This window comes from Bos indicus x Bos taurus, chromosome 10 (assembly GCF_003369695.1).
Source record: "Bos indicus x Bos taurus breed Angus x Brahman F1 hybrid chromosome 10, Bos_hybrid_MaternalHap_v2.0, whole genome shotgun sequence".
Lineage (NCBI taxonomy): Eukaryota > Metazoa > Chordata > Mammalia > Artiodactyla > Bovidae > Bos > Bos indicus x Bos taurus.
The window spans coordinates 93,856,672-93,881,954 of record NC_040085.1 but is presented as its reverse complement, the minus strand read 5'-3'; the positions used below and the strand labels follow the sequence as shown (position 1 = coordinate 93,881,954).

The following is a 25,283-nucleotide window of genomic DNA, read 5'->3' as shown; positions in this document are numbered from 1 at the left end:
CAGGTCTGAGGGATAGCAGGGAAGGCCGGTGTGGCCAGAGCGGGAAGGAAGCAGGAAGAGTCAGGAAGGCCAAGGCTTGAGGTGGGGGCTCTCCAGGCTCCGGGGGCCTGCAGGTCAGAGTCAGAAGTGGGGATGTTACTCTGGGGATGAAGGGTGTGAGCCTGTGAGCACAGTGATCTGAGGGCAGGTTCTGGGTCTCACATGCCCGTCCCTAGCATGGCATTCAGCGAGCGGCTACATGAATGACTGACGGCTCTTACTGCGGGCAGAGAACACACAAGGCCCCAGGCAGACAAGGGTCCCTTCCCTGCAGGAGCCCAGGCTTGTCGGGAATGAAACTACCACCAGTTGTAATGAACATGCATTTTTACTGAGGGAAAGGACGAAAATACATGATTTGGGAAAACAAAGCCTGCTCCTGGTGCAGACGGGCGGACACTGGCTTCCGTGGGGGCACCCGGATACAGGGGATTCCCCCCAACGGGAGCCCTGGGATGCCCGTGGTGAAGATGCACTCCACTACCCTCCGCATCCACTGGAGGGGGTTTGCCCCCCAACTCCCCGAGTTTCTTTGATTAAGAAATTTTGTTGGAGTGTGGGTCACTTGCTTAATTTCATGAAAAACAGCTTCAGAGAACTGAATGGAGGGGTGGGTGCAGGAATGCGCCTGGGCAGTAACGGAAACTTCTCGGCTGCCTGCACACGTCTGACCGCCTGAGGCTGGAAGCCTGAGTCCAGAAGGTCGAGGCCACCAGGGTTCAAGATTATGATGCTGATATAACGGAGCCCAGAGGATGTGGGCTGGTCGCCAGGGTATGTGTGTGCTGTAACGGCAGGCCCGCGGTCTGGGTTCAGCTTAGTGTTAGGGAAGCAGCTTCAGCCTAAAGCCAAGCCCCAGGCCCGCAAGGCAAGCCCTCTCCTCACCCCATTTCCATCTGGCTAAAGCTGGTATCAGTACCCAGCACTCAGGGACGTTGATGTACCTAAACCCATCTTATGTGGCCTTAGCAGCCAACCACGCTGGGGACCCTCCTTCCTCATGAGAGCCTTCTCCCCCCACTGCCTGGTGGGCATGGCTCTCCGCATTTCCTTCTTACGGCTTCGGCTGACCGCCTGGTTGATGGACTGGTTGACTGCACCACCCCTTCATTCAAACACGTATCTCTGAACCCACACTGCACTCTGTGCCAGGCCCTGTGGTGGGCTCTGGAGAGCCACGAGTAGAGAAAATAAACAAGCTTTTGCTCAGTGTGGTTTAGTGGGAGTGTCAGTCAAGCAAAGAAGTACAAACACATCATTTAAACTTTCAGTGTGATGTAAGGAGACCAGTGAGGCGGTGAGAGGCGGCGCGGGGACGTGCACAGACGGGTGCTTGCGAGGTGCTTTGGGGAGGCGTGTTTGAGCCAAGACTGAGCCGCTAAGAGGTTCATCCCTGCTCCTGCGTCTCCTCCTCGGCTGGCAGCCCCCCTACACCTAGCCTCTAGTTCTCTACACTCCGTGTTCTTCACATCGACTTCCACTGCTTCCGTAACTATCTGCAAACAGCCTGATGTCTCCCGGCTGCTTTCTTCAGCCAGACCTGTTGTAGTTTATGTGTGCCTACTGCCTTCCCAACATCTCCACCCAGATAGCTCCAGACACCTGAAACTTCTGCCCAGACAAAACACACACCCTCCTCTCCACCCAACCCATGGCCCTCCCCAACAAAACTAAATTCAGAGCAAAACCACTGAGTCTTTTTTCCTTTGCTCCCATATAGCTGATTGGCCCTGCCACCCATCCACTGGGCAAACCAGACACTTACGGGACACCCACGCATGCCTCCCTCCTTCTTCACCCTGTGATGGATTCCTTGGAAGATCTTGCCAATTTTCTGTCCTCATATGCTTTTCCATGTCTCAACGGCCACCACCTTTAGTTCTGGCAACCGTTTTGCCCATCTTGACTTCGGCAATGGTTTCCAGGCTGGCCTCCCCCATTCACTCTTGATCCACTGATTTTTTCTCTTCACTACAGAGTGATTGATTCAAAATGCCATCTGATCGTCTCATCCCTCCCATCCACAGCTGTTAAAATCATTCAGCAGTTTCTCCTGGGTCTCTGAATAATGGTCAGACTCCCTAGTGCTGTCTATGAGATCTTGCACGGCCTGGCTCCGGCCTGCCTCTCCCAGCCTCTGTCTCACGCCTCTGCGCCCTTCATAAAGGATGATCTTATTCACCGCCTTGAATGCATCATCCCCTCTCCCCTGCGTGTCACTTCCTCTCTCATGCACTCAATTCCTAGTTATCCTCCACATCTCCGCTCAGATGTCACTTCTGAGAGGAAGCTTTCCTGGAAATCTTAAATTGAAATCTTTTGACACACTGCCATGGTACTTGATGTTATAGCATGTATATAGGTTTATGCAGGTTGTGAAAGTCATTCGGTTGTGTCCGACTCTGCGACCCCATGGACTGTAGTCCATGGAATTCTCCAGGCCAGAATACTGGAGTGGGTAGCCTTTCCCTTCTCCAGGGGATTTTCCCAACTGAGGGACTGAACCCAGGTCTCCCACATTGCAGGTGGATTCTATAGCAGCTGAGCCACCAGAGAAGCCCAAGAATACTGGAGTGGGTAGCCTATCCCTTCTCCCGAAGATCTTCCTGACCCAGGAATCGAACCAGGGTCTCCTGCGTTGCAGGTGGGTTAGCTGAGCTACCAGGGTTATAATATACCAGGGTTATAACCAGGTTAAGCCCTGGTTATATTATAAGTTTATATAGGGAAGCCCTGCTTATTATATAGGTTTATAATTAAGCATAAATGTTTAATATTTATTAAAGTCACTCTCTCCCCAATGGAAACTTAAGTTCTAATGTAAACTGTACTATACTTTCTCTTCCTTCTCCTTGTTCCTTTCCCATCACCCCCTTATATGTGAACATTTCCTAAGATATGGTGCCTCTCCCCATTTGGACTTCACATCCTTTCAACCATAGGGAGCTCTTTACCTCGTAACTTCAAAGCCTTTATCCGCAACCCCAATCTCTCCAGAGATCTAGTTGAGCATCTTCAAGTAGGCCAGAGGTTTTACAACACTTCAATTGCAACCCATGGTTGGAACATTTCCCTTGGCAACTTAACGACATATACATATCCAAAATATATGTGTCATGAAACAACAATAATATCATTCTGGTTTTTTTTCCTATTTGATTTCATTTTAAAAACATTTTGATTTTTTATGTAATTTCAAGACTTACTTGGAAGGGTCATAAACCTGTAGTTTAAAACACACCATACCAACATGCTGTTACCAGGTATTTCCACACAGACATTTCTTCACAACCTCAAACACAATGTATTTATTTCCCAAATCATTTCTCAACCAAACTTCCTTAGTAAGGAATACAATCATTCTGAGTCACTCAGGATGAACATTTTGAAGAGTCATTTTGGATCCCTGCTTACCCCAGAGTTGCTGAACCTATTGCCTCCTCCCCTTCAGTGAGTCACTCCCCAGCCCATCCTTTCCATTCTTGCCATCACAGCTCAGTTATACTGAACTTGGAACAGTGCAATCACCTTTTTACCTGGTTCCCTACTTCCTGACTTTTCACGTAGAAGGTGACACGTTTGAATCACAACAGGCAGAAAGGCACATCAAGGCAGAAAGGGAATGCAGCTCTTTGGTTCCACTGTGACCAACAAAGGAATATGTAGAGAACTGAAATGAATGAGCCTTCACCTGCCTTCATCTACTCAACAAGCTGCTTGACTCGCTAAATCTCGATCCAGGCTGTCTCATGCTTCTAAAGTTTTGATTATAATCCAGAAACCGAGCCCTGGCGTTGCGGCAACAGCAGGCAGACTTACCCATGTCTGCAGTGACCATGGTGGACTGGTTTTCAGGGACAGACACAGAGGTCTGGTCCTGATCCACGCTGTGAGAGTCCTCGTTGGCCTCATGTTGACTCTGGCTGAGCTCTGATCGCAATTCCGAGTACTCATCTTCCTCCCTGAGAACAAAAGGGAATTCAGACTCCACTGACAGACACACAAGACACATCCCCAGAGAATGTCCTTTAATAACAAGATAAAGACACTCAGAACACAAACAGACAGCTCTCCTCTCGAGGCCCCATGGACCAGGATTCCTTTCAGGATAACTAGATGGGCCTTGTTTGACGCTGAAAGTTTCCATATCCAAACCCACACACCCGACAAGACTCGTGTATCAGCCTACCAGAAAACTCCCCCCTTCAAACATTTCCTAAAGAAAGTAGGCTTCTTCACCTCCTCAAATTCCAAGGCAAAGAAGAACTGAGGTTCCTAGCACTGAGGCTACAGTGAGCAGGACCATCAAGGGCCTAGTGAAAAGGAGTGACTCAGAGCATCACCACCAGAGCCCCACGCTGTGCTTCCTTCTGGGAAGAGAACAGAAGGGCTGCTGAGGTTACAGAGACTGGAAAACCAGCATCCTGTCTGTGCAGATCGAAACCAGTGCTCTGAGAGGTGTAGGGGTCAGCGTGTCTGAGAAAAACCACACTTAGTTTCTCTAAAAGAAGTGGAGTTAGGGGACAGGAAAGGAGAATGGGGTGAGGGGGAAGATCAGTGAGTGAGTGAGCAGCACTCAATGGTCTGTTTCCTTCACTCTGCCTTTGCTAGTAGGAAGATAACTTTGAAATTCATCCGTGTTTCATCTGCACAAACACACCCACTCCCTTCTCAGCCCCTCATGGATCCCTTGTAACCTTTGGGCTCTGAATTAGTCATGGGCAAGCTAAGAAAAGTTACAATTGCAGTATGTATTTCAAAGTGCACACAGACCTCCTTCCCACGCCACCGCCATCACTACACACATACATGATACAGACAAGTAGAGAGCAAAAATTAATCTTCTTTGATGTATTTTGCAAGTGAGCCAGAAAAGAAAATTTTCAGGGGGTTTAATTATGAGTAAAGTCCGAAGGTGTCTTCTCAGCCCCAGGGGGAGGGTGTCTGTGAAGAAAGGAAGAAATTCTCTTACCCTGGCATTCACATTAAGTTGCTGACAACCGGAGGGTAAGGGCAGAAAGTCCACAGTTTTGGGTGGGCCAAGATGGTGAGTGGTGATCGGTGAGACTTGGGGAAGAGGCAAATGCCATCTGAAGCTCAGGAGACACATCCATACCAGAGAAATGGGAAGAACTCTCCAGAGTTCTTGGTTTTCTCAAGAAATGAACACCCGTCCTCTCAGGGAAAGAATTCAGCTGAGCCCTTGCTTTATAAAGTATTTCTGATAAAAGCCACACAGAAATCTAGGAAGACTTTAAACAGATATAAAACCAGCAGGCATGCAGAATGTGAATTAGAATGGGAGTGGTTATGGGAAAAAAATATAGGTTAATGTTATATGAATAAGTTAATTATTAGATATTTGCACAGCCAACAGTAATTAGGCTTAGGAAAGAAAAACAATTAGAAAGAACTCTTAAGCGTCACCACCTTTTTGGTCTAGAGGGTAATTGTGCTCTGATCCGTCAGCTTCCTTTCAATCAGCAATTGAAATCCTGATTTTAGTTAATGGGAGATTTGGGGTATAATGAATAAATTACCTTTGTGGCATGGCCAATGTAATCAGCTTCAGCTTGGCTGAGACTGGTTTTCAGCCAAAAAAGCTGCTGCTGTACCGCTGGTGTAAATGGTATTTGCAAAATCTTTTATAGCCACCTTCAACTGTCTTGGCTTGGCAGGTCCCAAACATCTAGTGCCTGCCAAATCTCCTGCTTTGTAAAAAAATTACTTTATTAGGATGGGTTTTATAAAGAAGTGAAAACGGAAGGGGTGGGAGAAGGAAGCATTCAGTAAGGAAGGGAACATTCCTTACTAAGGTGAGACCAAAGACTGAAGAATGATACCACACGAGAAATGTCACCTTAAGGCAGAGACTTTCAGTGTCATGAAATGCAAGCCAAGAATGCTCTTTCAAGGTATTTGAGCATCAAGACAAGGACAGGAAAGCGAAAACCAAGTTGATGCTGCTCTTTTGGGAGTCAAATTTTATGTTCACAACTGGGCTTCTCATGTGGCTCTAGTGGTAAGAACCCGCCTGCCAATGCAGAGACGTAAGAGATGCAGGTCTGATCCCTGGGCCAGGGAGAGAGAGCACAGAGAAGGGCACAGCAACCCACTCCAGTGTTCTTGCCTGGAGAATCCCATGGACAGAGGAGTCTGGCGGTGAAAGCGACGTAGCGCACACACACATGTTCACAACTAATTCTACCCTAAGAAGGATGCTCTGGGTGGACTGCAGCTCTGGGGCTGCAGGTGGGCAGTGACCAGGGAGGACTTCCAGGATGAAGCAGTACTACAGAAGAGTCTGAAGGTGAGCCATTTTAGATAGGTCGTGAGGGTGCATGGGCACATGCAGAGCCTCAGGGGAGCCCGTGGATGTGAACTTGGGTGTGTGGAGCTTGGGACAGAGGGGACGGATAGCTGAAGCCAAATCAGGGTGCAGGATGGAAACCTGAGGCTGGAGGAACACTCAGGCCACTTGCTGAGTGGGCAATATTGGCCAGAAGCAAAACTTATTGTATTGAAGAAGGCAAACTATCAGGGTCAAATGGTGGAAATAAATGTAAAATAATGTGTGAAGTCAAGGAATTCAGGGGAAGGAGTAAGTGTTGTGAGATCTTTTATGGAAACAGATCAAACAGGCAGCAGGGAAGTATAGACGGTCTGCGTTCTCGACCCCACAGGGAGGGGCTGAGGTGAGCACATATCACCCCTGGTGAAGGATCCCCCTTAGGGTATCATAAGGAAGGTTACAGTACAACACTATGTGAGCAAACAGAGGAAACAGAGGTAGAAATCAACCTTGTGAGGAGATTGTGTGCAGTCTTGTGCCCCCAAAATGAGGCGCTGACAGGTTAAACCTAAATATAAGAAAGTTCGTATAGCCCCATTTCTCTTACTGACTTTGGTAAAAAACCATGGAGCCATCTATCTTTGCCCTCTCAACATCCTTACCGGCAGGAACTGGGAAATGACAAAAACCAGCGCGCTCCAAGCACTCTGTAAGCTGCCGGACAATTTGGGACTTCAACATATGGAGGAGAAGGATGCTGGGGGCTCTCCCTATTGTTTTAGTCAGAAGCATTGGTCCATCCAGAGCAATGGGAACAAAAAGTTAAAAAAAAAAAACCAAACCAACAAAAACCCTGCAGGTCCATGGCAGTTTTACAAAGACAAGAATTTGAGGAGTTTTTTCAAGGTTCCTCTGAGCAGCAGGCTCACCTAACTGGTCAAGGTGTGAATGACACACAGCATTAGCATCTCAAAGTGACTTCACTGTTTGCTTCCTTTCATGGTGTAGACACTAACTCTTGGTAAGTGATTTATCTTATTTCTTTGGGGAAAAAGATGCCTGATCTGCAGAACACTAACTGCTAATGATGAAGATAAAAAGGAAGAAAATATGAAAAGGTCCAAGTAGTAGTCAAATTAAGTTAAAAAAACAGAAGCTTTGATAAACTGATAAATGTTGCTAATTGTATGCTATTGTGGTAGTTTCTTAACTGTTGTTGTTCAGTCAATCGGTGGTGTCTGACTCTTTGCAACCCCATGGATTGCAGCACGCCAGGCTTCCCTGTTCTCCACTATCTCCCGGAGTTTACTCAAGCTCATGTCCATTGAGTCGGTGATGCCATCCAACCATCTCATCCTCTGTTGCCCCCTTCTCCTCCTGCCCTCAATTTTCCTCAGCATAAGGGTCTTTTCCAATGAGTTGGCTCTTTGTATCAGGTGGCCAAAGTATTGTAGCTTCAGCATCAGTTCTTCTGATAAATATTCAGGGCTGATTTCCTTTAGGATTGACTGGCTTGATCTCCTTGCTGTCCAAGTGCCTCTCAAAAGTTTTCTCCAACACCACAAATTGAAAGCATCAATTCTTTGGCTCTCAGTTTTCTTTATGGTCCAACTCTCACATCCACACATGACTATTGGAAAACCATAGCTTGGTTGGCAAAGTGATGTCTCTGCTTTTTCATAATTATGGAATTAGAAAGTTACCAGGTGTTTTTTTTTTTTTTGGTACATAGAGGGTCATCTCAGGATTCTAATGGTACATTATTTCATTCACTTAGAAGCATTTGTGAAGTGATTCCAAGTCACTCAGTTTAGAGTTGCAGTGATTAAAGCTTGCTACTAGCTCAATAACAGCAGCAGCAGCAACAACAAAACACTCCTGAGGCATGCATTAGGCTGTATGCTGCTGCTGCTGCTGCTGCTGCTGCTGCTGCGGCGGCGCATCAGTCGTGTCCGACTCTGTGCGACCCCATAGACGGCAGCCCACTAGGCTCCTCTGTCCCTGGGATTCTCCAGGCAAGAATACTGGAGTGGGTTGCCATTGCCTTCTCCAATTAGGCTGTATACACACCTGCTTAACTAGCAGAGGCAGAAAAGTCACAGAGTGGCAGACTGGCAGGGATCCTGGTGATCACTTAAGCCAGGATCAATACCTTTGTTTTACAAATAAGACCACGGACACTCCTAGAGGCTAAGCGACTTACCTAAGATTATCCAACCAGTTAGCAATACAGCCTAATTCCTAAATTTACTACAAACAGAACAATAATATGATGGCTTAAGGAAAAGATTTTTTTTAAGATTCTTTCTCATTATTAGCTAGAGGTGAAATGATCTAATTGACCATTTCAATGATGATAAAAGTCAATGAAAGTTTAACTCTTACCATGCTTTCCAGACCTCAAGCTAAAGTCCTGTGGAATCAGCAGCATTTGATAAAAATGTTACTTCAGAAGCAATCCCTATACCTATCTTATTTTGGGGTGCACATTCATGCCTTGTCACTGGATTGGAGTAACTGGTGAACAAGATCCAAATGGACATGCCTTGGGAGCTGTCAGTCAACGGTGGCCAGCCCACTGAGCCTACCTGACTTTGTTTTTGGTTTTCCTTTAGGAACACACTTGGTCTCTGCATTTAAAGGCAGAATTGCCCTGAAACAGCCATCATTTCTTTAAAGAACAAAGATGTTTTAGATACCAGGTATTCTTTTCAGTTCTCTTAGAGGATCTATAGCAGTGAATAAGTGATGAGTAAATACCTCTTGTTTTCCCATGCAGCACAGAGGAAGTTCAGACTCATCTAGGAAACTTACGATGACTAACTGAACAAACGGGACTCTGAAACGCTCTCCTATGTGTATAATAATTCACCCTTGTCAGCCATGAGTACCAGTTTTAACAAGATCTGATAAAGGATCCATATTCAAACACTTCAAATAATGAACAAGGGTGGAATGTACACCATATAAGAAGATATGGAGAGAGAAAAACCCACCTTATCTTTCTAGGTTTTATTTTTATTTCATATTTTATTCTTTAGGCCACAAGCTAATCAGAACAACAAGTTTTGCTGGGAGACAAAGAGGTTTTGGTTACACTGTTTGAGATGCAGCAACATGAAGTGGGACAGACAGCTGCACCACACAGGCCAAAGCGTGGGCCTAAAGACCAGGGGAAGGGCCAGGCACACCGTATGGGCACGAGATTTGAGAGACTGGACTATGTGAGCACACAGAGGCTCTGGATAGTCGCTCAGTCACCAGAGGAGGGGCACTCTGCAGACGAAGAAGCACAAGGGTTAAATGCCAATGTGTGAGTGATATAAACAGGAGGGGTCAGTGCTTTAGGGGTGCAGCCATCCTGGTGAAAAGGATGGGGGAGAGCCCAGGGTAAGGGCCAAAGCTGAGGATGGCTCTTAGGGAAAGAGAAGATCTAGGACCTGCAGGGTTAGGGAGGTTCGAGAAGGGAAGCAGGATTTAGGGTTAAATTTAGGAAAAGGGCCAGTAACAAGAAAAAACTCACCAAATTTTTCAGTTAAGAAATCACTGGTGATTTTCAAAAAAGTCTCTTAGCTTATGCTGCTGTAACAAAGTACCATAGACAAGCTTAAATGACAGAAATCTATTTTTTCATAGTTTTAGACTTCAGTTGGGTTGGAGAAGGAAATGGCAACCCATTCCAGTGTTCTTGCCTGGAGAATCCCGGGGATGGCGGAGCCTGGTGGGCTGCCATCTATGGGGTCGCACAGAGTTGGACACGACTGACGCGACTTAGCAGCAGCAGCAGCAGCAGCAGACTTTGGCTGGTGGTCCAAAATCAAGGTGCCGGCACGGCTGGGTCCCGGTGAGGGCTCTCTTCCTGGCCTGCAGATGGCTGCCTTCTCCGTGCACCCTCACATGGCAGGGAAAGAGCAGGAGAGCAAGTGAGCTCTCTGGGGTCAGTAATCCTGTCACGTGACCGCAACTTCGTGACCTTGACTCAACTACATTCCATCTCCAAACACTGTCACATAGAGGGTTTCATCACACGAACTGGAGGCGAGGCGTAGCACAGTTCAGTTCATAGCAAAAGGAATTTGGCAAACCACTGGGGTCAGAAGCCAGACAGCTGTGGGCTAACAAGCAAATGGGAAATGAAGCAGAAATCATGGACTACTCAGAGTTGGCAGTGAAAGGTTGATGTTATGAGAGCAGCTTTTGGGAAAAGAAAATAATCTCCTTGGGAAACAATCTGCTTAGACATCTTTTTTTTTTGCCCCCTCCCCCAGATGCAAAGTGAGCTACTGACATATTTTTCCATTTTATCCATCTCATTATACAATCCCCCCAACTCAGATGAGCATTAAAACAAAGCCACTCAGAACATAGAGTTAAGTGAAAAAGCACCTATTACAAAACAGTGTGTGCTATATGATCCAATTTGTTTAAGATATTCATGAGTAAATATTTTTAGAAGGCCATAAATACAAACTGTTTATTCCAAGCAGATGAGACTTAGGATGCATTAGGCAGGGTTCAGTTAGGAAAACAAATGCTTTTGGATGTTTCAAGCAGGATTTAATTTAGGCAGTTGGAAGGACCAGAGAAAAGAAGGCAGGGTGGGGGGCAGCTGGCGCTGTCAGCCTTGGCATCAGAGCTGTGATGGAGAGACTGCTGCTGCCCCACTCCTGCCCACAGCTCAGGCTCAGGCTGGTCAGCGCAGGGTCTTCATGCTCACCAAAGCCACAATGACGGCCCCACCTTCTCACTGCCTTCCAGACCTGGCAGATCCAAAACTATCCCAGAGTTAAGGGAGTTTGGGAGGTAGTCCCTAGGGTCAGTCTTCTTTGATTTGGGGGGACTACAGAGGAGGTGTGGGAATGGAACCAGGCACAAGCAACATGCACTGTAACCTACTGTCTTTGGCTCCTTGACAACCAAATGTATCCTCTCACACATATACAGTTCCAAATGGCTATAACGATACCATCAAGCTTCTGTAACTATCCCTTGTTCAATCGTATTAATAAATGTACTCACCTTCTTATCGAAACGGGAGACCCAAAGTCCCATTTATATCCATGGCTGGGTGACCTTTCCTCTTCTAGTTTAATGGCAAATTCACCTAAATCATGTAGCCCAACTATTACATGCTACGTTTTACCAATAACAACTCACCATATATAATGGGAGAAAACAAGAAAGTAAAAAGGAAATTGCATATATGCATAAACAAGCAAGAAATTATGCAGACCCACTTAGGGGTCTGGCCCTAGGTGGACTGACCTGTACTGTAATCCTCTAATTTACTAACTTGTATCACTGGGCAACATCCAGGAGGTATGCTAGGGAATCCCGTGAGTTCCATACACAGTCCTCCCTGCCTCATGGTACAGTTACAATCCAGATTCCCCTGGAGAGTTGGGATCCCGCTAGTACAGTCACTCCCTTCACTGCCTGTTGTTTCAGTGACATGAGATGTCCCAAGGGCTAAGTGGCAGCAATGGAATCACTGCTGTTTGCCAGTAATCGTTCCCTTGGGAATGAAACTTCTAAAACTAGCAGAGCTCAAAGTTACCAAGAGGGAAAGCAATCATTTTTTAAGTGGGCTTTTAGGTGTAAGAATGAGAGGAGCCACTTGTATTTCCACTTCTTGGTTCCTGAAGCCAGAAAAGCAGGACCATGTCTTGTTGCTAGTTGGGAGCATTTACCACATGTACAGGGATTTTTAAAATGTTACCACCTGGATGGGATACAATGGTAGCCTAGGTCCACTATGAGATTTATTGATGATGCCACTTGTCACCTGATGTAGTATGGACTGAATTATGTGTTATTGTTCATATTGTTACTACCACCCCAATTCTATGTTGCAGTCCTAACCTTCAAAGTGATGGTATCTGGATGGGACCTTTGAGATATAATTAGATCTGATGGGATCCCTCACGATGGGATTTGTACCCTTATGAAATAACAGAGCTTGCCTTTTCCCTCTCTTCCTGCCATGTGAGGACATGGTGAGAAGGAAGCCTTCAGGAGGACAGGAAGACAACACTCACTGAAGAAATGAATTGGTTGGCACTTTGACTTTGGACTTTCCAGATTCCAAAACTGTGGTAAATAAATTCCTATTGTCTAAGCCACCGGTCTACAGTATTTTGTTACAGCAGCCTCAGCTGACTAATGTATCTTCATCAATCTTCATTTAGACTGGAAGACTACAGGTATTTTTGGATCCCAGGGGCTAACATCTGCTCAGAGTGAATAATTAGCCCAGAATGTGGGTATCTCTTTTTCCTACTGTACAGTCTCCCCTGTAAAATGGGTAGAAAGAAGATGGACTGTACCCACTTGTGACAAGATTATAAACATCTTCATTAAAGAGTTCTGGATCTGTGAAGGAGGTCTGGTAAGGGAACTGGATAAGAGGTCATATAGTACAGTGCGAGGTCAAGTCCCTGTTCACCAGACCAGAGATTTTTCAATGACAAAGATCAAGTAAAACTTTAGTATCAGTTCAGTTCAGTTCAGTCACTCAGTCACGTCCGACTCTTTGTGACCCCATGAATCGCAGCACGCCAGGCCTCCCTGTCCATCACCAACTCCCAGAGTTCACTCAGACTCATGTCCATCGAGTCAGTGATGCCATCCAGCCATCTCATCCTCTGTCGTCCCCTTCTCCTCCTGCTCCCAATCCCTCCCAGCATCAGAGTCTTTTCCAATGAATCCATTTATATCAAAACTAAAGACTCCATGATCGATTCTACATTATCAAAAATCTCTACGGGTCGAATTATTTGATTACTACTGTAGCCCTGTTGACAAGCACAGTAGCCATGCCTGCACTGACTCCAGTAGTGAAGTGGCATCAAAAACCCCATTTTAATGACGTTATTCCTGATCGCCATGGCCTCTGGACTATGTTACACTAGGCATTTCAACATTATTTAATGTAATCCTCCAATGAATCTAGTTTTATTTAATAAAACTGCTGAAGCTAACATACTAAATCCAGAATCTCTAATAGGAACAGTGATATCAATAAATAATCATCAACCCAACACTATATTCTTATTTCCCTGGTCTAGGACACATAGGTCCTAATCCTACACACATTCTTCTCAAGTTTCTGTGACTATAAATGAATACAATCTTACTTGTATCTTCCAAGGTTGGATTTTCTGCTTATCCCCCTGGGGCATGATTGAATTTAGCTACTTTTGGGCCTAAAGATAAAGAAGAATGGAGTAGCAGTGAGGTACGACTATATCTGGTACCCTCTACCTGGGTTCAGCCTGCTACAGAGCCTCCAAGCAAAGAAGGACTAACTTGATCAGACAGGGAGGGAGACTGCTTCTGCAGGAGGGGAAGCTCAGTGGAGTTTGCAGGCTCTAGGTATCTTAATTTATTTGAATCTACCCAGTGTCTCCATTCAAATTCTCACCATTTCATCTTTTCCTGTCAGTGCTTAATCTTTAACCTAAGAGATCTGCTGTGGCTCTGAATTCAACTTACATTGGAATTCAGCAAACTGCAGTGTCTGATTATTGACTACATTAGCCCTGTGGCTATAAGAGGTGGGAAAGTCTCCCAGGGCAGTCACAGAAGGTCTCTAGTTCTCTGATTGTGACTGGAGATAAATATTTTAAACTATGAAACTGTCACATCTTTTCTCTTATGCAATTCAGTATGGGTTCCATGTGGATACATCATAAACCATTCCCTAATTAATGATTTTTCAGCTCTTCCAATAAATTCCTAACTCAGGCCCAGACTAAAGCGACAAGAAAGTCTCAAAGGTACCAGGATTGTACCAGATTAGCATGACAATTCTCTACACCCGGGATGCACCAAAAAGTCCAAGGCATTTGGCACCTCTGTACTGGGTCAACTATAGCATCTTTGGACCTGAGTGGCGGTGGCCAGGGAGGTGCCTTAGCCACTAGAGCTCGGAGGACAAGAAGAGCCTGGCCCACATGTCTGCTCATCTTCCAGCCATGCAGGGGGTCCTCTCCTCAAGGAGGAGCTGGCTCATTTACATAATGAAAACAGGCAGAATTTAATGTTACATCTGTACAGACGCAATCTTCCTTTAAATAAGAGGGTATGTTAATACAAAACAGTTTGGCCATTAAATTTAATCTAAACATCGTGAAATTGAGTTTTCCAGGTGACATGTGATGCATTTTTTTTCACAACTCACTAAGCCCATTTGCTTTCACCTTCTCAAGACTTTAAAAGAGCAATATGTTTTTAATGGAAATTACGAATTTGCCAATGTACTCTGTCAGCCTCCTTTAAGTCTGCTATAATCATTTCTTTGGACTGAAATTCTTCTCTGCTCTTCTAACCTACAATCACTGAAGACCAGGATACAATTTAAAGGCCTTGAGGTTCTAAACTGGAATATGAGATGTACTGTGTGGCTCCAATTAACAGCAAATTTTTCCACAACTTTGCCCAGAAACAGAGGCCCCCAAGTACCCTCATCAAGTAGCTCCATCATTACTGTGACTCCCAGAGTTGGAACAAAACACATCTAAAATGTCTTCTGACCCAGGACTTCTAGAGGGATAGAAGCTGCCTTTAAAACGGTCTTAATTGTGGCCTGTAAAAACAGTCAGAGAACAAAGCACTCTTCTCCATAAAAGCAGATGCCAACCATTTGTTTCCCTCAGGGCTACTCTCTGAGCATGGGCAGGAAGATAAAAATTCTTATCCTTGGCTCAGTACGTCACTTTAAGCAAACCCTCTTCTCAAAAACGGGCAGACACAGCTTTGTGCAGGAGACTTTGGGGCCAACTGACTGATGAGCAAGGAAGGCAGAAACCCCAACAATTACTTTTATGGAAAAAAAACTGAATAAAGGCAGAGATGCTGTGGGTTCTAACTCCACCTATCCCCTTTGCTAAGGGTAACTTAAAAGTAGTTGCTTAACATTTTTAAGCCCCAGGGTTTTCACCAATCAAGTGATGGATCAAATCTTGCCCCATCCCTTAGGAGTTTGTATGACACTATGCCAACATTGGCAAGTCAACTGAGCTCAAACAAATTTTAGATTATCTAGAAGCATATGCTATTTTCTTGGGCCTCAGAATCACTGCACTGCAGATGATGACTGCAGCCGTGAATTAAAAGATTTGCTCCTTGGAAAAAGATTTGCTCCTAGGACAAACCTAGACAGTGTATCAAAAAGCAGAGATATCACTTTGCTGACAAAGGTCCATATTGTCAAAGTGATAGTTTTCCTAGTAGTCATGTACAGATGTGAGAGTTGGACCATAAAGAAGGCTGAGCACCGAAGAATTGATACTTTCAAACTATGGTGCTGGAGAAGACTCTTGAGAGTCCCTTGGACAGCAGGAGATCAAACCAGTCAATCCTAAAGGAAATTAATCCTGAATATTAACTAGCATCAACTGAAGCTGATGCTTAAGCTGAAGCTCCAATACTTCGGCCACCTGATGTGAAGAGTCAACTTACTGAAAAGGACTCTGCTAATGGGGAAGACTGAGGGCAGGAAGAGAAGGGGGCGACAGGACGAGATGGTTCGAAGGTATCACTGAATCACGGAGTTAGAACAAACTCCAGGGGATAGTGAAGGACAGGGAAGCCTGGCGTGCTGCAGTCCACGGGGTCACAAAGAGTTGGATACAACTTAGTGACTGAATAACAACAAAGAAGCATATGTAATAGTTAGTTAAATCAACATTCATAAATCTCTCCAATTCCCCAAGGGAGATAGAGGGGGTTGCATTCAGAACCTGTTAATAAAGCATCTCACTCACCTTCTTACTAGTCAACTGAACATCACAACTCCTACTCTGTCTACCTTTCAGGGTCACCATGAGGGTCAAAGTCAAAACGGAATAATGGAGGGGAAAGCACACAGCTGACATAGTAGAGACAAAATATTTATCAACTGTAAGAATATTAGTTATAAATAAATGAGTTACTCTTGTAACTCATAGAAAGTGTGAAAACTGCTCAGTTGTGTCTGACTCTTTGTGACCTCATGGACTACACTAGTCCATGGAATTCTTTAGGCCAGAATACTGGAGTGGGTAGCCTTTCCCTTCTCCAGGGGAATCTTCCCAACCCAGGAATCGAACTCAGGTCTCCCTCATACCAGCCGAGCCACAAGAGAAGCCCATAATTCATAGGGGTGACTTCAAGCGTAAAACCCAGATTACTGCCCAGAGGGGCAGAGAGACAGCCATGACTTGGAGCTGACTACCTGATGGTGGTGGCTTGCAAACGGTCTATCTTCTTATTGAGCTCAGCGATGATGCTGTGCAGTTCTGTGATGCGTTCCTCGTACCGAAGTGTCGTTCGCTCCTGGACGTCCTCATGCTCTCTCATGAGGTGGGACTGCTCACACTGGGATCAAGAGAACAAGACAGAAGTGCCAATGAATTGACATACCTAATAGCAAGAGAGGCTAAGTCTTACAGCCTCGGATCATCACAACCTCGACACAGAGTATGCCCCAAATAAACACATACCTGCTTGTTGGCCCAGAAGACACATCAACAGCTGAACTTCACAAAGTCCCTGATGGCCACTCAAGTCTCTACCTTTTTAGCTCTACATTTCCAGGTGGCTCTAGTGGTAAAGAACCCATTTGCCAATGCAGGAGATGAGATGTAGGTTCAATTCCTGTGTTGGGAAGATCCCTTGGAAGAGGAAATGGCAACCCACTCTGGCATTCTTGCTTGGAAAACCCCAAGGACAGAGGACCCTGGCGGGCTACACTCCATGGGGGTCACAGGGAGTCAGACACGACTGAGTGACTGAGCACAGCACACAGCTCTCATTCGCTCTTTGGGTAAAGGTCCCTCTGCCATTGTCCATGATCTCTGCTGCACTATTCATGTCTTCTGCTTCTCCCCAGCCGCAAAGCAGGCAGAAGCTGCACTCAGTGTGCCAGCAAATTTGGAAAACTCAGCAGTGGCCACAGGACTGGAAAAGGTCACTTTTCATTCCAATCCCTAAGAAAGGCAATGCCAAAGAATGCTCAAACTATCACACAATTGCACTCATCTCACATGCTAGCAAAGTAATGCTCAAAATTCTCTAAGCCAGGCTTCAACAATACATGAACCGTGAACTTCCAGATGTTCAAGCTGGATTTAGAAAAGGCAGAAGAACCAGAGATCAAATTGCCAACGTCCGTTTGATCATAGAAAAAGCAAGAGAATTCCAGGAAAAACATCTACTTCTGCTTTATTGACTACACCAAAGCCTTTGACTGTGTAGATCACAAGAAACTGTGGAAAATCCTTCAAGAAGTGGAATTCCCAGACCACCTTACCTGCCTCCTGAGAAATCTGTATGCAGGTCAAGAAGCAACAGTTAGAACTGGAGATCGAACAATAGACTGGTTCCAAATTGGGAAAGGAGTAAGTCAAGGCTGTATATTGTCACCCTGCTTATTTAACTTATATGCAGAGTACATCATGAGAAATGCGGGGCTGGATGAGGCACAAGCTGTAATCAAGATTGCCGGCAGAAATATCAATAACCTCAGATAAGCAGAAAACACCACCCTTAGGGTAGAAAGTGAAGAGGAACTAAAGAGCCTCTTGATGAAAGTGAAAGAGGAGAGTGAAAAAGCTGGCTTAAAACTGAATATTCAAAAACTGATGATCATGGCATCTGGTCCCATCACTTCATGGCAAATAGATGGGGAAACAATGGAAACAGTGACAGACCTTATTTTTGTGGGCTCCAAAATTACTGCAGATGGTTACTGCAGCCATGAAATTAAAAGATACTTGCTCTTTGAAAGAAAAGTTATGACCAACCTAGAGAGCATATTAAAAAGCAGAGACATTACTTTGCCAACAAAGGTCCATCTACTCAAAGCTATGGTTTTTCTAGTAGTCATATATGGATGTGGGAGTTGGACTATAAAGAAAGCTGACTGCCAAAGAATTGATGCTTTTGAACTGTGGTGTTAGAGAAGACTCTTGAGAGTCCCTTGGACTGCAAGGAGATCAAACCAGTCCATCTTAAAGGAAGTCAGTCCTTAATATTCATTGGAAGGCCTGATGCTGAAGGTGAAAGTCCAATACTTTGGCCACCTGATGGGAAGAAGTGACTCACTGGAAAAGACCCTGATGCTGGGAAAGATTGAAGGTAGGAGGAGAAAGGGATGACAGAGGATGAGATTGTTAGATGGCATCACCAACTCGATGGACATGAGTTTGAGCCAGCTCTGAGTGTTGGTGATGGACAGGGAGGCCTGGTGTGCTGCAGTCCATGGGGTTGCAAAGAGTGAGATACGATGGAGCGACTGAACTGAACCTTCTCTTCGGAATCTGAATCTTGAGTGAATGGATTGAAGGTTGCATGTAGTCAAGTCACTTGACTGAGGGTCCTGGCGAGACTGTAGGTCAGTTCCTGCTACCTCTATTCCAGAGATTTCTTCCCATGTTCTGTACTGCTGCTCATTTTTTCTTTTACCAATTCATTCCTTTTGTAGTTTGGCAGGATACACTTCAGCCACTTTTCAACCAAATAATCCTAGATTCTATGACATCATTTCTTATCTGGCTGGTTATTTGCAGACAGTATCCTTTCTTACCAGACTATAAACTCCGGGAAGGCAGCGGCTGGGTGTTTTCATGACTTAGCCCTCATACCTGGCACACAGCCTGGCTCACTGTGGGTGACCTAGGAGGGCGATGGGATGAATAATCACTGTGTTTCAGGAAGCTGAGGATCTTCCCTTGCTCAGCAGTTGATGGATTAAGAAGCAGCAGATGCTATAAAAACGTTTTTGCATCTCAAGTTTAAATCTTAAGGAACCTGTTCATCTCTTTCACTTCTCTCCTTCCTCCTCAACCCCCCACCAGTCACTGTGCATTTAATCTCATTTACATGATAATAAAACACTAGTCAGTGACAGAACAAGGAGTCCCACTTCTGAACAAGGAGTCCCTGTCTACTGCGTTCAGCCGTGATTAATTTCCTGCTCAGCAGAGGAATTTTAATTTGATTTTTGGCAAGGTTTTCATAATGCCAAGAGCCACATGTACTTGCCAGTTTTGCACTTTCAGGGCTGGTGGCAGGAGGGCAAGGGTAAGACTTCTTACCTACTACCTCCAATGTCCTCTGCTCTCCATAAATCTGCCAGACTCCCAAAGGGTGTAACCAGAAGCTACTGGGCAGGGACACAAAGCCTTTAGAAACAGACAGAATGCTACAAAAGCCCGAGTCAATATTGAAACAGAAGTACTCAGGAAAGTACGATAAACACGTTGGCAGAAACCATGGCAGGGGCCGCACCTAGGAACCACAGCTTGATCACTGTGACCACACTATGCGGTAACTGCCTGGGTGCTACTCAGTGCTCCAGAAGTAAGACTGGAGGCAACAAGGTTGAGGGACCTGCACTGCAGACGTTAGGGAGAAGGTGACTTTCACAGAAACGGCGATGTGAACTCCTGTTCTTAATGACAACCCGAAACGTCCGATAACGTCTGCTCAAGGTCCAACACACAGGAAGTAAGTGGACCCAGAGGCCAGGAGGAAGGACGAGTGAAAATCCCATCTCTATGGATGTTTTTCTAAACACAACCGAGCCCTGAGAGTCGTAAGAATACTCCTTCCATCCGTCGTCCACGATCCATCACACTTTAAGAGGGACAATGGAGGTCCCAAAACATGACAGTGTCTCATAGACTGTAATTGTCAGTGAATGAAGAAGGTTCTCCTTTCTCTGGAACATACTAAAAGCTGAACACCGTGTCTCTCCATTCCTGAAGAATATCTATGAGATTGTGACTGGTCTTTATTCCCATCTTCAAACTGTGTGTGTGAGTGTGTGTGCATGCATGTACATGCCTGCATTGGCATGTGTGTAGTATGCATATATGTGTATGTATCTGATGCTCTCATGAAGGTCACCAGTTCCCCATCTTACAATAATTATGACATAATGACTGGTCTAATCTCTAACCCTTGTGGCTCAGATGGTAAAGCGTCTGTCTACAATGCGGGAGACCTGGGTTCAATCCCTGGGTTGGGAAGATTCCCTGGAGGAGGAAATGGCAACCCACTCCAGTACTCTTGCCTAGAAAATCCCATGGACAGAGGAGCCTGGTGCAGGCTACTGTCCATGGTGTCGCAAAGAGTCGGACACGACTGAGCAACTTCACTAATGACTGGTTTGACCTAGAACTCATTGATGCCATGACTCATACTTTGCCATCTTGCGGGTCCTTGCTCTGGGGTTTTCCACATTCAGTTCTCTAGGGCTGTAAACTACTGTGAAATGCTTCCCCTCACAAACTCCACGAGCTCTCAACTCTGTTAAATTCCTCACTTACTCCTCCTCTTTCAGTCTCTACACGTCAACAGGCCACCACCACTACCACCAAAATGGACAAGAAAGTGCAAAATCCACTTAAAACTGAAATGTGCAAGAAAAAGGCAGAGGATCAACTGATAACCACTAAGCCCACTGTGGTATCCCTATTGACGGTCAGGAGCGACCTGAGAGGTGAGCTCCCATGGGGCTGCCCAGTCTGTGGGGAGACCAGATGGCTGGTGCCCAGATAACAAGAGCAGCTGGTGTCATACCATCTCCTCCCCCACCACCCCGTGTCTAACTGCAAAGTCCGCCCCGAGGGTATGAGTACAAACAAGACACAGCAGGAAGCCCAATGATTCAGTCAGACCAGAATGCGTAGCTTAAAGGAGAGAAAAGATTCCTAATGTCTATTTGGAACTCAGAGGTTCCTTTGGGAGTAGAAACAAGAACATCTTTGAGGAAAAAATTTCTCAGCTGAAGGCAAAGATATCCGGGTTACACTCCTATATTTTTCCATGTTTTTTTCAAAATGGTGGAAAGCCTCTATAATTTAATACTTCCTCAAAAGTAATAGATATGTCTTGATTTTCTAAACTGTCTAAGACGCCATGCTGGGTGCCATAGGAGCGTCCCTGTGACGTCTTTCTTGAAGTAGAGTGTGGTCGCAGCTTCCGAGCAGATTTCTCTGCTGGTGAATAAGAAAGGGAAATGAGTGGAAAGGTTTGAGGAGGAAGCAATGGCAGGATGGTAGCCTACAGATTCTTTTCTCAGTGAAAAGGGAATCTGGGAATTCATCATCAAAGCTCCTAGCCTCCAGATGAATGAATGACTGAGAAGACAGAACTCATAGTTGACATTATAGAGCAACATCTCCTTGAGGCATCTGGTCAACCACGCTTCACTCATTTTGTGCACATTCCTTATGCCCCAGTCCAAGATATGTGGAAGCGCTGCTCTCCAAGCTTAGTGAAAAACAAACCCTCGAGCATTTCTAAGCTGCGTTGTGGGGAAATGTGGAGCAACTCCCACAAGGGCAACGGCACACGGCAAAACAAGCTATCACCTGCAGGAGCCAGAAGAACTCAACAAAACATCCTTGTTAAACAGCTCCCACTAAGCTACACAAGGCCAAGCCCAGGAATGGGGCACTTTCGTGCAGAAGTGGAAGATAGGTGGGTGGCACCAGGACAGACAAAGGCATTCCATGAGCAATCAGTGCCTTCCTGCCCTGGCGGCCTCCCACACAAGCAGGACTGGCCTGTTAAAGCAAAGCCCAGTTCAAATATCACACTCCATATTGTTACTGACCCATGCCTCTCACTACCCTGAGTTTTCAAGAGTATTTTTAAACCCAGGAGTTGATTTCAGCTTTTCTGTTCCTCTGATTTCTTTTTTCTGTTTCTTAAGGACACAGGGTAGGTCAAACTGTATACTGCAACTCCATGTAAGAGTCAACTATGGGGAGGTAGCCCAGTAAAGCCTCATTTAAGAAGGTAATATAACCATGACAACCAAATAGAGAAAAAAGAATGACTCCTATCACTACTTAATGGTTATACACATTCTTAGATTTCAAGTTACAAATTTAAGTACACTATAGAAACTTCTAAAGAATGATAAAAAGGTACCCACTTTTTTATAGTCCATGAAAACAATCCTTTTTCAAATAATGTTCATTTCCCCCAGTATTTTCTCACGTACGTGGGGCACCACCAGGACCATGCCGGATGTGCATCACAGAAGCATCAGTACCCCTGTGGCAGCCGGCAAGGACATCCACCCAGACTCTGGTTCACCTCTATCCATGCATGTGATAGAATTATACTTCTTCTCCCCCTTGAAGCTGGATAAGGCCACGTGACTTGTTTTGTCCAATGAGATATGAGTAAATATATACCTTTTTTTTTTTTTTGCCTAGAAGCCTTTCGGTACTCCTGCAGGCTTTCCCATATTCCCTTCCCCTGGCCGTGGCTGCTGACAACGCTCCAGACAGTAGAGGCTATCAGCTCAGGAGGCTGGGTGAGGACCAAACTGCAGTTTCCTGCCAGCCCCAGCAAGCTCCCAAAAAGAAGCCAAAAAATAAACCTTGGCTATTTTAAGCCACTGACAATTTGGGGTTATGTGTTACCATTGCATATCCTGATGATACAATCATTTTATAGATGAAAATGGAATAAATGCACAGGGACTGAAACCCAGATAACAAACAAAATGCTCTGCAAAATCCCTTGGTTCCTGAGTATGCCATCAAGGAGATCTTGATGAGGCTGTTGCAGCCAGTCTTCTCCTCTCTACCCTCTCTCAGCTCCTCGACTTGTGGGCACATCTCCTCTTTACCATTCACTGAAATGATCTCAAGTGGCAGCAGAGACATCTCCCTTGGTCTCCCACCCTGAATCACCTCTGGTGGACTCCAGGAAACCTGACCATTATGCCTTACAACTCCAGAGGCGAGCTAGGAAACCCACACAGCTTTCTCCTCAATCCCTGGGGACCACCACAGTAGAAAAGTAGAGACAAGGGGATATAAAGCAGGGAATTCAAAATCCCTCCAGCTCCCACCAAGCCAGCAACAACTCTCTGAATAGAACGCAATGGCGGCTTCTTCTAGCAAAACTTGCAAATGAGGGATTCCTTTCTCCTACTTACTGTCCAGAAACATCTCACACAACTTCAGCTGACCAAAACAAAAAATGGTTTCACACAACACATGGCTTTTTATTCTTCTATTATTACAGACAGGGACATTTGGGGGTTTCCAACTATTTTTACTGCAGAGCAAGAAAGCCTAGGCTTGAAGCATCTTGTCTGCCATGCATTTCTGGAGGTCAGTATCATAAAGAACCTGGATTTTTCCTGCAACTACAGACTTTCAGTTTGAAAGGCAAAGAAAAACAAAACAAAACAAAACTGGAATTAGAGAGGATGGAATGTTGCTTTTCCTGAATTTCAACTGCTGCTTACTACATCCCCTGAGCTTTTTCTCTAGGCTTCCACTCTTCTATCATGATGATGAAGCAAATTTAAAACCTATATAAATACTTGCCTCTAGCCACATAAATTCATGAAACTGTCTATATGCAAAAATGCTTAATACAGGCAACCAATATTATCACAATCATCAAGAATAAAACCCTTTAGGCTTATTTTTGCAATTGGTACAACCCAGGGATAAAGCTGTGAGTCAGCTTTGAGATAGACTGGCCTGAGAACTTGAGCCCTTGTTGGGAAAATCCTGTGCAATGCAGTGATGCTAAGAAGCTTTATGGTTTTCTTAATGTTCTTTACTGGGTTTTATCTTACTCTGCAGAGGCCACTGATCTTTAATCATCATATTAGTCTCAGTCATCAATCCTAAGGGTATTATAAACTCCACTCTTGAAAAACGCAAAGCTATCATTCATTTGTTAACCCTCTCTACCATCCTGGGAAGGGGGTTCACATCACACTGGATTGATGGCAAGTAATACCACTCGGGATATGTCTATCCTCATTCAAAGTCCTTGCCCAGGTTCTCCTGAGGGGTGGGGTGGGGAGCCAGGCCAACTAAACAAAGACACTCAGGACCAGTGGCAACATCACTGATAGAACACAACAGCCAAGCAGAGGACCGAGGAGTACAGACCAGTAGGGAAGGGATGAGAGACAGAGATCCTGGCAAGAAGGCGTCCAACTGACCTCCATGAGGCTCTTCTACGGAGAAAAAGATGAAAGAAAACACTCTCTCCGTTACATTTAATGAAAACTATGTATGTTTTCTTCCTAAAACCAGGCAGGAGAAAATTCAGAACACTTGCTTTCTCAAGATAGCTCAGAAATAGAAGGTGGACTCTGTTACTACTGACCAATTTCAAAGGGGCTCAGAAGCTTGGTTTATTATCTCCTTCTGTAGTGCTTTTTTAAAAAGTTACTAATTTTTGGCATACTAAATGCATAGAAAATATGCTGAAAGCATCAAACCAGTACTATATACGATCTTTGGCAGTTTTCTACTGGGCTGTCCCCAAGATGCTGTTTAATGTTGGTATACATGTATGAATATCTCTAAGCACCTGTTGGATTCGGAGGGTAGATATATCTAAACTTAATTAATACGTGCCCTATTCCCTACTCTTCTTAAGATCCGCAGGGCAGTTGGGGCATCTTAAAAAACAATACAGGATTGATGTGGCTATGGTGTTGTGGTTTAGTTGCTAAGTCGTGTCCCACTCTTTGAGATCCCATGGACTGTAGCCTGCCAGGCTCCTCTGTCCATGGGGACTCTCCAGGCAAGAATACTGGAGTGGGTTGCCATTTCCTTCTCCGGGGGATATTCCCAGCCCAGGGATCGAATGTGGGTCTCCTGCCTGGCAAGCGATTCTTTACCACTGAGCCACCCAGGAAGCTGTGTAGTCCAGTTATGGATTCCCACAAAACCTAGAGCAAATCCTGACTTTTGGTACTTTCTAGCTTCATAATCTCAGGCAAGATACTCAAATTCCTTAAACCTCAATTTCTTCATCTGTAGATGGGAGTGTTAAGGTATCTATATCTGAGATCATTATGAGAACTTAATGAGATAAAGCATGTGGAATGCCTGCTATATCACCTGGCACGGAGCAGAGCTAAAGTGGGGTGATGATCACCATTGGTATAGGCTAATTAATAGTGAGC

General features: G+C 45.1%; 1 protein-coding gene across 2 annotated transcripts in view; it reads right to left on the bottom strand.

Moving 5' to 3' along the window:
• The window catches only part of MCC (MCC, WNT signaling pathway regulator), a 532,038-nt gene that overhangs the window by 97,730 nt on the left and 409,025 nt on the right, over positions 1-25,283 (bottom strand). For both annotated transcript variants that reach the window (XM_027552590.1, XM_027552591.1), the window contains 2 exons: positions 16,548-16,690; positions 3,859-4,001 (listed from right to left, as the gene is read on the bottom strand). In XM_027552590.1, coding sequence (XP_027408391.1) covers positions 3,859-4,001; positions 16,548-16,690 — 286 coding nt within the window. The remainder of the gene's footprint in view (positions 1-3,858; positions 4,002-16,547; positions 16,691-25,283) is intronic.